Consider the following 18073-nt stretch of genomic DNA (forward strand, 5'->3'; position numbering starts at 1 on the left):
AACATGGTGGGTTTGTAGTTGACCAATTGTCGGGACCACCCTTCAATGAAAGAGAAATGCCGGCAGCCCCAGAAAGCACTGAGGCTCCGGTGAGCTTGCAAGACCATGGCAGAACACTCAGACAGAAAGCTCCACTTCCCATATTTTGTCTCTATAGCACCAAACAAGCTGAACTGTCCTCCTCATGGTATGATTTAGGGCTGAAGAATACTAGGGAAGAGGATATTAACTTGAGACCTCTTTCAGATGGTAATTTCATTGCACAGTCTAGGGAGCTTTGGAAAAATTATTTGCCCATGAATTAGGGAATGCTTAGCAACTCTCAAATAAATTTGTATTAAGCTTAACTTTCTGGCTCATCCCCAGAGTCATTTTATGTAAGCCTCTGCTACCAGCAGTAATGGAATAGCAAAAGCACTGTGTCTGTGTGTGTTAATCCATGTGGATTATGTTGGTTTTCACAGAAATAATTATTTTGGAGCTGCATAAAACAATATTCGTGTTACCATTGGCTGCATCTTTCAGATCACTGTTCCCGGCCATGTGTGGCTCTTGACTTTGCCCATTCGTCTGCCTAGTTTGCCCTCTCCAGATTGATTTGTTTATTCCTCTTTGTTGTGCCAAAGCTCGCTGCTTCACCTCCATTAGCCTGCTGCCTCCTCTTTTCCTAAGTCCTTTCCCCCTAAGCTCTTTTTGTTCTTCCTCCCGGCCCCTAGCAGCTGAACGGGGCAATCAGTGGCAGACAGAGACCCTTTAGCACCACTTCCACCAGTGGCAGCCAGAGACCTTCCCTCTCTATCAGCTCCAGTCGACAACACCTGCCAGCCCCACTAACAAAGCATCAAGGGAAAGAGCTCGGCTTTCTAACAAGTTCGCCATCTGTTTGAGGAGAAAGAAGTCCCAGCTCTGTGAGCTCCAGGGAAATTCCAGCTGAAGAAGCAACTCAGAAACCTGCAGGTGAAGTGCCTGAGTGAGGAGAAGGTAAGAACTTTCTGTGGATTCGGCTTACTAAGCAGCAGCTGAAGCCGATACCAAGGCATGGCAATGGGTTGGATCCAGATGTAAACCGGCTTGGCTGCACTGATGGAAGTAGATTTCCCTAGGCCCTTCTTTCTCAGCGGAAGAGATGCTGGAAGGGACCTTTCCAGCTGAAAATACTACACAGAGTTAGGAGAGCCAGCTGAAGGAAGCACACCATGGGAGCGGGGAGAATCCCTCCAAACCCTGCTTCATGAACAGGGCCTTTCCTCTGGCACAAAGCTGATCCCTTTCGTAGAAGGTATGTCCTGGACGGACTATTGCTTGCAGGGCAATAAATTGCTTGCAAAGAGAGGTGGAATCCTGTAGAAATGTATGACTCCAAGATTGAAGTCTAGGGGTGATCACCCTTGAACAGAATGGATCCAGACTGCCGCTGATTAGTATCAAAACTGTGGCAGAGCAGCCTGTACTCTGAACCCTGGAGGAAAGCATCCAGTTCAGAATGAATCATCTCTACATGCCCTCATGCCCCTTTAGATCTGCAGGGGAGGCCTTGCTCCGGGAACCCTCTTTGAAGGAGGTACGGAGGGTATCTACTCGGAGGAGGGCCCTCTCTGCAGTGGTGCCCAGACAATGGAATTTGTTCCCCAGAGAGGTCCGACTGGCGCTGACTCCTTACTCTTTCTGGCGCCAGGTAAAGATTTTTTATTTACCCATCATTTTAATAATTAAATTAATAATTTTAATAAATTAATAGTATTTTATACAGTCGCATTTTCTTTTTCTTTCTTTTTTCTTCCTTCCTTTCTTCAGTTTTGGATTATATTATTGTTAGTTTTGAGTTGCTATTATTGAATGTTTTGAGTTGAATGTTATTATTGAATGTTTTAATTCTATTTTATATTGTAATTAATTTTTTGTAAGCCATCCTGGGGCTTGTGCAAGGAACGGGGCAAAAATGTTTTAAATAAATAAATAAAGTCTCTAGAGGCCAAGGTTGACCAGGCAGGCAGCATGTCCAGATATTGGCCTCCTCGTTTTGTTTCTTGGTGCTTGCAGGAGGCCTGAAACTTGCCTCCTTCCAACAGGGAAACTGGAACTCAGTCTGCCCCACACCCCCGATGCATGCTCTTCCCCACACAGGTGAGTCCCAACTTCCAGGCTGTCCCATTTCCCTTCTGTTCACACACACCAGAGGAGGAATTAACATTGCTAGCGCAGAAATAACAGTGAGGCTGGATGCCCTTTCAGAGGATTTCTCTCGGGGTCAGGCTTGCCTAAGCCCCACCTCCTGGAGGTACCCCACACCCCTGAACTAGACCTTTTAGACATTTGTGGTCCAGTATTGTGCATGTTTGCAGAGAAGGATTATTATATTCAGCAGGGCTCACTCCTAAATAGGTATGCATAGCATGGCAGGCCTTGTCTTCCCTGTTGGTTCTGTTGAGACACTTTGCCATTTTGCTGGATATTGTTGGGAAAATTTGGATAAATCCTGTCTGAAAAGCATTATTTCTATGTGCTTTTTGCATTGTGGGATCAAATCCTGTCTTCCTTCTCAAAACCAAGCTGTCACTGTTTAAAATGGCATTCCCCCACTCCTTTCCCTCACCTTTAGCTGTAAGCTACAGTACACAGGTCATTTAGTCTGAATTTACATTGTATACCTTCACAATGATTAAATAATCATTGTCGGAATTCAAGGAAGTATCTTCCTAGTCCAGAGGCTCCATGTGCCCTGGCCAATTCAGAATGTCTAGAGTCTAGATAAGAGTCTTGAGCTCATGCATAGTTTCTCAGTAGCTTGAATTTACATGTCTAAGCAGACCTGGAGATGGGTTCAAGCTACTGAACTAAAGTATCAATACAGGAAATTAGAAATATTGTAATCTCATTGTTACTGTGTGATTGACTGACATTCCTTTATCTGTTCTGTATGTGATGACCTCAGAATCTTATTGTAATCTCTGCATTATGTCATCAATTGCCCCGTACCTGGGAGTGTATAAAAACTCCGTAGTTGTGATGAAGTTTTGCAGCAGAGTTCACCTCTGCCTGCCCAGTAATGCTTGCATTATCGTGAGTACCGCGGGAACCTTGGGGTAATACAATAAAGCCTCAGATGGTCTGGACGCTTGATCTTTCCCACGAACCTGAGTTTTATTTCCTCTTCTCAAATTGAGATTCCGGGATTCTGACAATATCAATCAAGTTTGAGCTGGAGTCACTTTGTCACACTTGAGTCCCATAGAAAACAATGGGGAAAGTTGGTCATGTCTAATCCAAGGGTGAACAATTCAGTTCTTTGATTTCATTGTTGTTGCTTTAACTTGGAAGCCTTTAGATTTAAAAGCAGGCAGTTAATTGATTGGGTAGAATGGAGGGATGGAGGGATAAATGCCATACTAATTCCTTCTCTCAGTTTTCTAGCTTAGAAAGGTGATTTAGTGGGATTAAATACCCATTAACATCCATTACCCAGCCTGTAATACAGTCAGGGTAGTTAATTGAAAATGGAATGCACTCCCCAGAGAGGTCCGCCTGGCGCCATCATTATTTGTTTTTTGGCACCAGGCTAAGACCTTTTATTTAAACAATATTTTAATAACTTTTAATATCATCTATAGGTTTTAATTTACAGCCAGGGTGAATCTGGATTTTATTTGTATTGTGTTTATTTATTTTATGTAAGCCGTCCTGAGGCTATGCGATGGGACGGCATGCAAAATTCTAAATAAATAAATGACCATCAGTGGTACAGAGTCTGACTTCACTACAGTCCAAAATTCAAGCAGTTCCTGCTTTGTACTGATCAACCATCCCATATGAAATGACTGATGTAGAGAAAACAGTGCCACCTTCTGAAGGGAAAAAGCCATGGCAAAGCACAGCGCTTGAACTGCTTTTCCTTCAGGACACATACTCCCTGTTTCTTCGCACGGACTCATGTGTTGTCCATGCCATGCTATATAACATGGAGGGCTCCCTGAAGGCACGTGTATTTCCTATGATGCCTCTTTCCCCTTTTCTGTATGTGTCACTTCTTGGGAATTCTTCTGGGTTGCCCTCAATAAAACGGAGGGCATCTGGAGAGATTTAGCTGCAAATGGTTGGCGCTTGGAAAGGTGAAAGCATTTTGCAGCCTGCACTGTGTAACAGAAGTCTACTATTTGCAGGAAATGATGTATTAGTAAGAGAATTTAAGATGTCATCAAACATAATTCTGCTTTGCTATTCACTGCAATATTTTCTACTTACTTCTGATGGAGCTGAGTTCCAATAGCTTTAAAGAAATAAAGTGACTAATGCCATTTGGTTTAAGAGATACAACTGGTAGCACTGCATTTCCAGACCCTTACACATACTTTCATGTTTATTTACATCCCTCCCTACAGCATACCAGCAGTGTCGTATTTGAGAAGCCTTGATCACTGGAAGCCAGAAGTGACAATGTAGAAGAATGTTTTGCCCACAAAATCTGGAATATTGGGTAGACTCCGGCCACAAGTGAACTGTGCTTTAGTGCACAGTTTCAATGGAACAGTGAATCTCTCTGTACTTGATTGTGGGCAAAAGATTCCCACATATAGCATATATCCACATTCATGAGTTCTAGAAACTTAATCAAAAAGCGAAACGTTTATAAATCTAAATATTGTGATAGATTTCACAAGTATGGAATTGTAGGTGATGAACAGACCCACCTATAACCCCAAATGAATAGATCCAAGCTATTTGCTCAGTATACAATATCATACCATTAAGATAATGGGAAACTTAAAACATTTATTAAACAACTGCTTTTTCTTCCTGTTTGAGAGAACTGGTGGTTATATTTTGCTTCCTATATAATGGAAATTGGCTCATTCCAGACAGTCTTTCCTCTAATGTCTGAGCTGCCTCCCAAGTTCCAACTTCAGTTGCAAACTAAATATATGAAAATGCCTTTGCTCTGAATGCATCAAAAGGGCAGTGTTCCTGCTATTTTCTTGTAGCTGATTACTAAAGACTTTGACAACAAAGAGCAAGTTTGTAGCACTTCCTTCCCAGAGGCAATGGTGTGACACTAATGCAGTTTGAATTCTTTTTTATCTCATGTAACCAACCCCCCCCCCCCCACATTTCTCAAGGAGACTGTAAACAAGCTGTTTTCAAGGAAGGCAAGTTGATATTACTTTCTACTGATAGTTTATCTGCTCTTCTTGTTTAAAAAAGATCATTTAATCATGTCATGGTTTTGTGATTTTTTAAGAAGGTTGGTGCTAATAAAGGCATTATGGTACTACTCCTCTTCAGATTCTATTGATTGGTGTCTATTCCTATCAAAACGCAGAGATTACGACAAATATTTCCCCATGTATCACATGCTTCCTCTACTGAGCCCAGGAAGAGGGGCCCTTTCCCCCCACTGTCCAGCCATTCCTTGCCGATCAGCAGAGCAGCATGGAGGTAATCAAAGGGGGTGGGGAGAAGGTGTAACCATTTCCTCCCCCCAAATCCTGCACAAAATCACCACATTCACCTTGGGCTGCTGCTGTACAAATCTGAACAAGCAAGACGAGAAGGCCAAGCTAGAACAGGAGGAGGAGAATCCAAGCGCAACTCAGCCGGGGCTGCGGAGTCACTGGCCCTTTTGGCCACCCACTTACACGCAGGCATGAGGCACTTTGGGTTCAGTGGCTCTTGGGGCATCGTGATGCACACGGAAGCACAGATCTGCCTGTTCCTCAAAGTCCTGCTTTAGCAGCACAAGTGCCCTCTGCTCTAGAGCAGGGCCTGCACCCACACAGTGTTGCTTGTGATGCCCTCGGACTACCTCTGAGTTGCTCCTGCAGATCTTGCAAGAACTGGACCACAGGTGCATAAGGGCCAGAAGCTGATATTCCTAGATAGCCTCAATCCCAGCCTAAAAGAATATTGTTCTCCACCCCTAGTGCTAATGGATTCGCAGGCTGTGGCAGGCACTCACGGATGCCTGGGCCCTGCTCAAGAGCTCCCTCCACATCCTCCTGCTTGGACCTCCTCTTGGAGAGCCAGAGGAGTGTGGGAAGATCAGCGCCATCCCACTCCCCCTGCCAAAACAGGCTAGGTGTTTAGCAGGCAGCTGGCGAACACAATTTAGCAGGCAGTCACACACAGTGCTGGTAATTCTGGTGCCGCACAAAAATAATTATCTCCTGGTTTTGTAATCTTTGCTCTCATTTAATTTGTCCATTATTGTCTTTTGCAATACCTGCAATGAAATGGATTTGGCAGCAGCATATTGTAACCAAGTTACCACACTTCATGGTTCCTTTTAAAAAAGAGAAAACATATCTCCTGCTTGCTGCAACTGCTAATATACTTTACACTTTGTTCATGGTGATTGAAATATATTATTCTCAAGTCTCATTAAAGGGCATTTTCCTTCTCTGTCAGTTGATGGAATGAATTAAGCTTTATTGCAAGAGCTGACCTTTAATCAAATCTTTACAGACTGTATATTAGCATTGCCAGGACAGGATCCAAAGTTAAGCACTTCCAAGTGACAATTTGAAGGGAAAGTTAAGCTTCTGCTTACATTTCTTCTATCATACCTAATGAGACTTCAAAGTGCTTGATGTTACTTCTACTAGGGCCCTTACTAAGGTACTAGTAATATTCAAGCTTTTTGAAGAAAGGGTTAGTTAACAATAATGCCTTAACATTAATTATTGCAAGACCAGTAAAAGAAATTGAAGAACAGAGTAAGATATTGCAAAATTTCACTAAAATTTCAAGTTGGAAATGTCAGGATTTTGTTACTACTCTATTATATGCAAGTTATTTTTTCATAGAAGTTGACAAAACTCCATGGAAATGTATATTTATAGCAGATATGATTAATTCCAGGGAATAAATGTACAGATAATGAGATTTTATGTATCATGTACTGAAATCTTGAGTACACATTTAAATGCTGACTATGAAATGGCACTGGAATTTGATGCATACACACATGCCTACTATCTCTTTTGTCCATCTTATCTTAGGCTTCACTCCAGGAAAAAATTTAGCATATTTATGCTGGTAAATTTAGTAAAAGAGACCATGATGCAGTCCAGATTGTTTTAGGACTCATTGTTAACAAACAATGCTGACGGATTCATCCCGTGGCCTTTCAGTATTAATAAACCCATTGACAGAACTGGACTGAGAGCCACTGGATGGGTACATAGAATGTTACTTTGTATTCAGGTTAGGAAGACATAAGAAAGGCTTGCTGAGTCTGTGCTTCAGGGAACCTTTTAGTCAGGCCTGAAAGCAGCGTGTTTTGCATCTTCCGTAGGCTTCAAATTACATTGCTCAGGAGCTGCTTTCGCTTTGCTCTTCCTCTTGTGCTCTTGGGCACAGACCTGTCAATTCTCAAGGATTGCTGCCCTGCTCCCCTTAACCTCAAAACATTCAGGTATCTGATTTTGCTGTCTTGGTGCGTTTGCCCTTGCTGTGAGGAGGAGAGGCTGAGGTTTGGGCAAAGCCAGCCGTGTTCATCACAGCCACCCTCAAGAGGCACTTCTGACGTTCAGTTCTGGCACGCAGCAGGTCAAAGTTTTCCCCCAGAGTGGTTCAAAACACAGCACATCTATGCAGAGGTTGTCGTGCCATTTCTGTTTATTTTACTGGCTTTATGGTTAGAGCTCATTTGCTTGCACTGAAGTTTCCAGGGTGCAGCTTCTGATCCACACCTTTCAGGGCGAATAGATGATGGAGAAGTCCCTCACAGTCTGAGAGATTCGACACCTTCTGGTTGGAGAATGCCAGGGAACGCCTCCCTCAGGACTGCAAGCACAGGGATCCAAAGTACAAACGGGTTGCCTGAAGGACCCTTTCAGGCTAGGCCATGTGCACAGGAGTCAATAGGGCTGTAGCCATGCAGAGTGGGATTTTGTTGCAGGAGCAGTGGGGAGAGAGGATATAAGCCTTGTTTTCCCTGCACATGGCCTTTCAGGGATGACTCATTCCCTCCCCCCCCATACCTGTAATTAATTAAAGAGGGAGACATTGCTGCAGGTTTCATATTAAGTGCAACATGTCAGTCTTTATTTCACCAATTTGTAGACAAATGGCATTGGGGTACCTGGAGCGATTCACCCCTGAAATGTTTCCTCCTTCCATGGAACCAATCAGTGTTACGGATTTTCATTAAAAAAGTCATATGCTAATTTATGTAAACATGTGCCCTTTATTTTGTTACATTGGCACACCGGTGCTCATTTAGCATAACTGACAACAAAGCAGTCAGAACACAGAGTAACAATCACTATTCTAAAGGCATGTATTTCCTTGAAGAATGGAATCAGAAGCGATGAAAGACCTGGCAAGGTTATTTGAAGATATTTTCTTCAAAAATCAGATTTGTCTTTCCACAAAATGAGATTAGAGCACAGCAGCACTGAATCCAGTCCATGTCAAAGCGAGAGGGCTTTTGCTCCTCCGCAAGTACAGTTCACATAAAACCAGCATCACAAACGTTCCAGTAGGCTGCAAAATTTATGAGTGGTACGAATAGAACAGCTGCTGTCCACACACCATTCATTTAAATGGATACAAAGTTAAAGTGATAGCATATTTCAGGGTCTTTAAAAAAATGACTTCAAAGCTAGGTAAATGCCCTGATGACAGGAAAGACTGGGCAAACTGGTGTAATGTTGGTTACATGACTTTCCTTCATGGTAGAAACCAACATATATGAGGAGGTAACTGCACAGCACAACATCAGTATTGCAAATCCTTATCAGCAAATATAATAATAATAAAAACATTACTCTCTTCTTCCAAACAAAGTGCTAGCATGAAAATAACAAAACAGAACAGAACTGTGGCTTGCAAATTATCTGGCCTCATTTGCAAGCAATGCCTGGGTAAACAAGAAAGAGAAAACTGGCTGCCAACCACACCGGCTCATGCCATCCCTGGGGTCATCATGGTTTTGAACCTGGAACCAGTAGGCAGGCAAAGTACCCACATTCATAACACATGGTTAGTTCTAAGTTGCAAGCTGGGGTTGTTGCTCTCACAACACCCTCCAATTCTGGGTAGAAATGTCACAATAAAGAACATAGGAATGGAGTGTCTCTGGGCTTGATGTGAGAACCAGGCACACCCCAGCATCTTGATGCAAACCTGAATTTTGTGGTCCTGAGCAAATACGAAGCTGCTGAGTTTGGGTCATCACACCAACCCTTCATTCATTTCTGTTGAGGATTTAGCATGCAATCCTGTGTACCTTTAGACAGAGAAAAGGCCTTCAATTTCCAGCATGCCCCAGCCAGCCCTGCTGGGAGTTCTAGGAATTTTCTCTGTCTAAAAATGCCTAGGATTGCACCTTTAGATGGTTTTTACAAAATAAGAGCTCCACATTTTTGGTGCAAACACTCTTGCAAGGTGCAAGCTCTTTCAGGGCAGAGTACTTTGATTTTTGCTTTGTTCTTTGTTACAGCAAAAAATATATATAGGCTAAAAAAGAATTTGAGATAAGGAAATAGAGAGAAGCCCCTGTCCTTGGTTCACCGAGCAATCAGTCTGCAATATCTCACAACAAGAACACTAGGCCAAGGCAACGTTCTGAAGCACAGAGTCCTGCTGGCCGCACGGGAATCATTTCAGTGACTGCACAAAAGACAGGCTATGCTCAGTTTCATTAGCATCTTCAAACAGAAGGTTAACAAGTGGCACCATAAGATGAAGTCGAGGCTTAGGAATTTAAATCAATTCGATTTGTAATTAAAAAGAAAGTGCTTGTTTCCACAAAGTGCACATTTGAACATTTAACACCCCAATAAGCTCTATTTCCTCTTTTTTATCTAAATCGCATACACATGGAGAACAGAAGCAAGGACAGAAATGACACAACCCATCCGGTATGAAACTTCCACACAATGAAAATGGCGGGGAATGTGAGGAGCTGCTCCCCATTCACAATTTAGGGACAGTGGGAGGTCATCCGAACTTGGGGGAGGGGGGACAATGCATGGGTGGGGGGGCCACATGCGCTGTCTAGCACCTCCAGCAATGTCCCTGTTTCCTCTGCCATCAAAACAAGGTAAAAGAAGTAAAAATGGTACATAAACGCTGGTGAAAGCTTACTACAGGCAACTGTAGCTTGTTTTCAAGCAAAGTTTGTCCTTAGTAAGCCTCTGGAAAGGCTTTGGAGGCTTACTAAAGATAAGTTTAGTTGACTTTCATGCTCCTTTTCTTTCCTTTCCCTACAACCACCATGGCAAGTGTGCAGTCCAAGGGGTGAGGGAGAGAATTGGACCTCGGCCTGCTTGAAGAGGCCTCTGCCTAATCTAAACACCCATATTACAGTTGGAGTTTCCAACATTTGCTGCTGGAAAGGGAGCCGATAATACTTGAGGCAGGGACTGACAGGGAGTTTTTATTCTAAAATACAGTGGTCCCCAAAAGTATGTTTCACAGTTTTAATTGGATGGTAAGTGGATTTCTTTCTCTTGCCATTGGATGAAACATGATCCTTGCCTTCCAAAGAAATAGGGGTCTCATCAGAATAAGCTGGCAAGGGCAAACTGCATCAGTTCGCACATTGTGTGTTTCCTAAAGCGTTGTTCATACACCCAAATTAAATGTTACCTGCAAATGCAGCACCAGCATCCCCTGGCTCACAAAAATGGGAAAAACTATTTCTAGACGGTCATCTGGAAACAAGATGCAGCAGCTTGCATCCTTTTCCCACCTGCAATTTCCAAGCAGCCAGATCTCCCTCTCTCCGCTCCCTCTGTGGATCGGAATCCAAGAACATAAGCATTTAAACCTCTGTAGAGAGCAAAATCTTCACTGGGGGATGTATTTGCAAAGGCAAAATGAAATGGTGAGCAGCTGTAGCATTAGGATAAGGCAGGTGAACTTTTCCAGTGCAGTCTTGTAGTACCCTCTGAAACTGTGTGCATCTAAATGCACGCCTGTTTAAGGCAACAAACCCAAGCAGACCAAACAGTTATACAGTTGCTCACAACTGGTTCTCTCAGGCTGTAAAGTGTGTATTCACATTTCACACAGAAGAAAAAGGACAAGAGTTTTTGATGACTAAGGCGTAAAGATTCCTCTGGGGTAGCAAAAACGTGATCATCTGATAACTAAAATATGTGGCCAGAGGCAAGCTGCTAATATTAAGACCAGCCTAAATGTATGGACCTAGGTTAGAATGTGACAGGTTGTTAAATTGGCAGCAATTTGGCAATTGTGCAGTGGCTATGTGCGCAAATGTTCGCCCCACAAGAGCAATGGAAATACTTATAGTCACAAACATCTAGTAGTACTTAGCAGAAGGAAGCAGGACAGCAGAATGTGATCTTAATACTGAACACAACTGGGGTAAAATCGCACCTGTACCCAGTTTTCCCTGGCCTATCCCCCTCTTATGCACCCCTGCCCAGTTATTCCTGAGCCGTTCCTGTCATCTTCAGGGATGAAACCCAGAGGTTTAGGATTTGTTAGCGATTCTGCTTTGCTTTGCTTTGCACAAGCAGCATTTATCAATAGGGACCAGGCTCCAAAGATGCATTTCCAGCCATCTTTATTGTGCACCCCCATGTGCCCCAAATCATGTCTGGGGATTGAAGAACTCTCTGAAGTGGCATGTCATGTCCATGGAAAAGAGAAGTAGATGGGTGGAGGAAACACCAGACCAGTACGCCAGTCCAGGAGTCTTTTGGATCTCAGTCAGTGAGATCCTCAGCATATCCAGTGAGATCCTATATACATCCCACAAATGCTGTCAGATAAAAATGTAGCATCAGTGTTCTAGAAATATAGCTCAAAAGAGCAAATGCATTTTCCCCTATGTGTGTCGGGGGCTCATTCCACAGTAAAATTTATTCTTTAGATACTGTGACCTCTTTCCTTCTCGGTCATACAAATGGGACACATTTTTGGCATGATATTTGTTGTGTGTATCTGATGAGAGCTACCAAATTTCTGTGTAAATCCGGCACATAATAGACAACGTGAGCATGGCATCACAACAAGGCACCGCATTTTCACCCACTTCTTCCAAGCTATAGAGATACCAGCAGCGCATTTTGCAGAAAGGGGCTCTAATCTTATACAGAACTTGAAAAGGGAACCACCAGTTTGCCAGCCACATAAACCTCTTCGATATTTCTGTCATCACCTGCAATCACAAAGATGAAAGAGATTACTACCCTTTCAGGAGGGCATCCTATACCACTGTGGAAACCTGGAAGGGTCAGGTGAAGGCTGGGAGCAGAGCTGGGCACTCAGCACCCCTTTCTGGGTATCTAATGAGAGGCAGGGGGCAGCCAGGAATGCTATTTACCTTCACTTATCTTATGCTTACCCAAGAAATCAAATATCACAAAACCGCAGTACGACTGCAGTGATCTCTCTTCCGTAAAAAACCCAACCCAGGCGGTTCCTCTAGAATGTCTTGCAGTTCTAGGAAGTAGGAAACTCTTTGCACAGGCAGCTGTTACTCATGTTGCTCGGACTTTGCTGACTGGTTTTTGCAAGAGGAAGAGTGTGTGGTCACAATGTTACAGAGTTAGTTCCAGTAAGGAAAGTGGGCAAGGATTGATAAAGAGTTCATCAGCTACCATAACTATGGTCCAAACTTCATGTGTAGCGGCAGAACCATGTCTTCCAATATGGATCTGGGCCAGTCATATCTAAAGTGGACCCTTGGGTACAATTATGTTTGTTTCATTTTTATACCACCCAATAGCCGGGAAAAGTTAAAAACACACAAACAAGAAAGAGAGAGGGAAAAACCCTCCAAAATTAACATAAGACAATATAACTGCTGCAATGGCAACCAAGTCAGCACAGGGGTATAACAGTAGTACAGCATACAATGCAACAGTAAAACTGAAGTTAAAAAATTAACTGTTAAAATACTGGGAAAATGAAAAGGGTTTCACTTGGCACTGAAAAGAATACAGAGTAGGCAACAGGCGTACCTCTTTGGGGAGCTGATACCATAGCCAGGATGCCACAACTGAAAAGGCCCTTCTCTTGGTAGCCATCCCCTTTCCTCTGGATAGGGCTTCCAGAGAAGGACCTCTGATGATGACTTTAGGCTCTGGGTAGGTATATATGGGATGAGGTATTCCTTCAGATAAGCTAGCCCCAAGCCATTTAGGGCTTTGAATGTGAATGCTAACTCTTTCAATTGCATCTCTGAATGAATGAATGGGAATGATGCATCCCCATGGCCCTGCAGCTGTGCCCTGTATCAGAAGTGAGACTGAGCAGGACAAAAGCACCCCCCCCCCTCGATCTCATTCAAATGGGTCAAACCTATATGGAAGCATTGCATGTGGTTTGGACCCAAGACTAGGACAATTTGCGTGCCACTTTTTTTACTTCATTTAAGTAGTCATGGGCTTTCCTGAGAATGTAATAGCAGCTGTTCTCATGATGGCAGCCTGGTCGTAGGAACTGCAGGCAGCTGGCTACAGCTGAGCCTCCCAAGTGGCACATTATGCTTTCTGATGCAGGCATGGACACAGGCCTTGTCTATACCCGTGACTTCTAGTGTTCAATGGAACTAAAGCATTCTGTGTGGAGAGTCCCTGAATGCTCACTTATTATAATAATTCTGGTAAAACATAGGAATCCTTTCCATTGCTGTTTTGCTCATATCTCATCCTGCTGAACAGAAGCCTATTAGATTTCTAGTCTCTTGAACAGATGTAAAAAGCTGCCAATAACTGCTACTGTGGGACAAGAAATTGATGGCACTTCACTCAGTGTAGACTAGAATCCCAAAGCACCTTGACCCTAATCCAGATATAATCTAAGCAAAAAAAGTTGCATGCAACCAGAAACAAGTGGGAATAATTAAACTGTTTGCCATAGTACTAAGCAACACATTAAAGCAGCTCTTCTTTTCACATTGAGGGCTGAATGGCAATATGTTCATTCACACACGCTTTGCCAAAGCAATGGGGAGTGCGTAAGGTACTGCATATGAACATCTGGACATGCATATGCATCCTGCCCCTGCAAACTGGCACCAGGACTCGTGTAAGTCAGTTTCCCATACTCAGTGCCAACCTACATGTGAACAAGCTGGTCTTTGGATCTACTGTATTACCTCCCATTAACAGTGTATGTTAGCATATGCAGGCCATCAGTTCAACACAGAGGCAGTATTAGGGGGCTGAGCCCCAGATGGCTGGGAGGCTGCCTGCCCCACCACACTGCTGTGCATGGGCATTTGCTGAAACTGGGGGGTCCTGAAAATCTCTGTTGCATCCGATTCTCCTTCTTATGCTTCTCCTCTTGCTGCCTGCTTTGAATCTTCCTGCCTGAGGTCTTTTTCTGAATTTACATGCACTCCTCTGCCCTGTCCTTACATGCTTTGTGCAATTTGGGACGTCTTTTGGAGGCAGGGGCTTTAGATGCATATATGGACTTCAGCATATTTCTAAATCAGCATATGCCGAACTGTGCATTTTTTCTCCTGTAGGCCTGAGCTGTGGATCTTTTTGGTACCCAGCGCTGCCCTGAGTTCAACTATGCATCTTGTCACAAAGACAAAATCTTATCGTGAAGACAAACTGATGCTGGACAAAGATGATAGATGGGTCTGTTTCAGGTATATTTTCTCATGGCCTGACATTTTTGGGTGTACCAGAATAGATTCACTACGCAGTCCTGTTAATATTTACTCAGGAGTTAGGCGCACTGAGTGTAATAGAACTTACCCATTGGAATTTGAACCTTCATGAGATAAACATCTGTTACTTAGTAAAGTTTACATATTGTGACCATAAAAAAATAAAAGCATGCATTGTAAAAGGGGACAACAAAAACAAGGAAGTGCCTTAATGTCTGTAATGATTAGATGACAATATCTATAGAGGGAAAACTGTTACATACCCAAATACAGGAATTTCTGGGTAAGATCCTAAAACATGGAAGAAAAAGCAAATATTCAAAAAGTAGTTCCTCTCTCTTAATAAAAGAACTCAATCAAAGTCTAGTAATAGTCTTCAATATCAAGCAAATGTAAAATGAACGACTAATCCAAATCAAAGCTGGCTATTGGCTTTAAGGATAATTTAGAATGATCACTGTGACTTGACCTGTGCACAAATGGCTTCTCCAAATTCTCCAAGCTATACATGGGCAGAGACATGGAGAGGGTAAGTTCACCAAATTTCTCCAAGCAGAGGAGAAATTACCAGCAGTTTCCTCCAGGGGTCGCCCTTGGGAGGGGTAGCACAGCGTCTTTTGTGTTGCCTAAGGGTGCTTTACATTTTGTGTTCCCACTGCAAATGGCAACAGCATCAATTCTGATGGCAGGCGCCTCCCCCAGCACTTTTACACCCACCACAGTAGAACTAGCAGAGTGCTGTCCTCCAGGCTCTTCAAATTCTTCTTCCTCAAGGAAGAGGCTTCATCATTATCTCATAATTAAGAGGCAGTTGGGGGTGCTGCGCGTTTTCTTTTATTACACATCTTTCCATTGCTTTGCAGCCTCCCAGAGTGCCCATGCTTCCAGATTTGAAAAAGACCATAGGAAAAATGACCTCATAATGAGGTTTAATTGAAATTTGGGAAGCTGAAGAGCCAACAGGATTCTGGACTGATGATTACTGTTGTTGAAAAGAGGACATGTCTCCCAAGTAAGCAAACCTCAGCAGCCCACAATCATTTCTCCAAAATGTTTTCACTATTAAATTTCTTTTTGAAAACTATTCTTTTCTTTAAAATTGGAAGAGAATGGTTAATATTCGATGGTTAAAAAAGTTAACCATTCAACTACTGCTGTGTCAAAAGAAATTTTTGACACAGCAGTACTTGAAATACTACATTAAATTATCAACCAATTGTAAATGCTTTAGCACATCTTATTTCACATTCGATAGGTTCTCAAATTGCCGCACTGTCCTGTTTCTTCCTTTCTGATGCAATTCTTTTTTAAAATTTCCAGTGTGCAGTCCACAACCCAAAAGCTCGTAGTCTGCACACTGCCAAATACTTGGGAAAGAAAATTGTGTTAGTGGGGAACTGACCCAGATTCTTGCCACAATGTCTCCGAAGGAATCATGGCTCACCCCAGGCTTTTGAAGGCCCCTGGGGAACAGCCACCGTAGGGCCTTCTGCTTGGTGATGGCTCTTTCTCATTCTCACTGGCATTTTCTGATGTTGCTTCTCCCTCCATCTTTCCCATAATTCCCCCCCATGGCTTGCTTGACATGCAAGGAGCCGGTGAGCAAGGAGATGGGGCATTTGCTGCTTCTTCACCTGCTCATCACCATCACTGCCTGGGCCAGAGAGAGAGCCAGGTAAGCAAGCTCTTTGCCATGGTGAAGAATGGCAGCTCCTGGTGTCTCTAGCCCCCCTCCCCCACTGGGGTGCAGGCCCTCAGCAGGTTCCCAGCCATATTCACAGTGAATGTTTCTAAAACAAGGGTAACCACCTTTCACACAATTCTCACAGGTCACTAACATAGCCAACCCACTCCAGGCCATTACTGTTTAGCTTGCCGATTTCTCTCTGTGGTGCGTAATAGCAATCTTGAAGAAGGGCTGCCAAGCATCCCACAGGGTCCTTATACTGATGGGGTGACTGGAAACTTCTGTAGTCCAATGCATTGGACTAAAGCAGGTTTCTCCACTCATGTTGCTTTTCATGATGCAATATTTGATTACCTCAGGGGTGTCAGAAGCAAACACATCAAAAGGGCTGTCAGAAGCTTTTGTGTTGATAAGCAGTGCATCGAATTCCTTGCCAACCTCAAAGTTTCCAGTCACAGTATCTAGTCCTAGAGCTATGAGACAAAGTCGGATTATAAATCAGGCTTTTCTGTTACACATGATCAAATTCTTTGCATTCATATGAACTCTCAAAAGGATGCAAGCATGGCACCTAGCAGTGGAAATAAGCTGCCCAGTGCTTTCCTCCTCCCCTGCTCCTTGTTTTCCCAATGGCCTCGTGCCCTTGTGTTTTTCCTGGCATCATTCCATCCTGGGTAAAGTCCCACTCTGACCAGGAGAGGGCAGGCTACCTCGAAGATTTTTCTTTAGACTCCCTGTAGGACCAGTCCTAAAACATCCAACCACCAAATGATTTTGCCCAAAATATGCAACAGCACTGAAATGATTATCTGAACTCAAATAATACTAAATAAGTAGGGGCAAGGACCCTCCTTTAATTTGAAGGCTGCAGTCCCTTGATGCTCCAGAAGTGGGTGCAACTGCAGTTGCAAATGGATGGGGCTAGGCCTGGGCTTGGACTAGGGGTCATTATGGCCAAAATCAGAAGTACATGGACCACCCCCTTTTCCTTCTTCCCATCTCTTTCTTTCACACAGACCCAATCATACGAGCCCATTCATCCAAATTCCCCACTTTCATACATAACTTCACACATTGGTATTTATAGAAAGACAGACAGACAGACAGACAGACTGCCTTCCTACCCAGAAAAAAATGTCAGTCAAAGTCCCTTACAATCTTAAATAAAATTCAATTAAGACAATAAAACAATTGTAATTAAAACACAGCACAGACACATCCATCCCTCCCTCCCTCCCTCCCTCCCTCCCTACACACCCCCACCCTTCTGTGGTGGATGAGAAAAAAGAGGCTTTTCTTTCTTCCATCCTGAACAGTGGAAAAGAGGCTACAATGTCTGCATGGAAAATGCAGATAGAGAAACAGATCACAGTCTGCTCCAAAGCAAAGGGATGGGAGGCAGTGAGGAGAGGCTGTGAGCAAGGAATCTACTCCTGATTTACAACAACTGTATGTTGTAAGTGATATAATCAATCATTCCCTGGAGCATCTGCTGTGGTGCCCTATTGAAGCAGCATGGGGGGGGGGGGGCACAATTTATCACCCCTCCCATGCCTGAACCAAGATATTAACCCTGAAAGAAACAGCCCTGTTGAGCACAAGGAGAGTTCAGGCTGATGTCACAATGAGCAGAAAGAGAGCTTTTCAAAAATAGTAAGGATTATCCAAAATCCACAGTTGCACAAGAACTTCATTAGGACCAACCAAAATACCACAAGGGATTATATAAGCATTTATATTCTTCATTAAACTAGGTAGCACAAAAATCAGGGGATGGAGGAAGAAAC

At 43.3% G+C, this 18073-nt stretch overlaps 1 protein-coding gene across 1 annotated transcript in view; it reads right to left on the reverse strand.

Moving 5' to 3' along the window:
* Positions 1 to 7885: 7885 nt before the first annotated feature.
* Positions 7886 to 18073, reverse strand: part of GDA (guanine deaminase) — a 48383-nt gene continuing 38195 nt past the window's right edge. Inside the window, exons 12-14 of the mRNA XM_044446614.1 lie at positions 16641 to 16759; positions 14863 to 14890; positions 7886 to 12130 (exon numbers count right to left, since the gene is read on the reverse strand). Of these exons, the coding sequence (XP_044302549.1) occupies positions 12060 to 12130; positions 14863 to 14890; positions 16641 to 16759 (218 nt within the window). The 3' untranslated portion in view covers positions 7886 to 12059. The remainder of the gene's footprint in view (positions 12131 to 14862; positions 14891 to 16640; positions 16760 to 18073) is intronic.

Source organism: Varanus komodoensis, unplaced genomic scaffold (genome assembly GCF_004798865.1).
Source record: "Varanus komodoensis strain SLA01 unplaced genomic scaffold, ASM479886v1 scaffold5, whole genome shotgun sequence".
Lineage (NCBI taxonomy): Eukaryota > Metazoa > Chordata > Lepidosauria > Squamata > Varanidae > Varanus > Varanus komodoensis.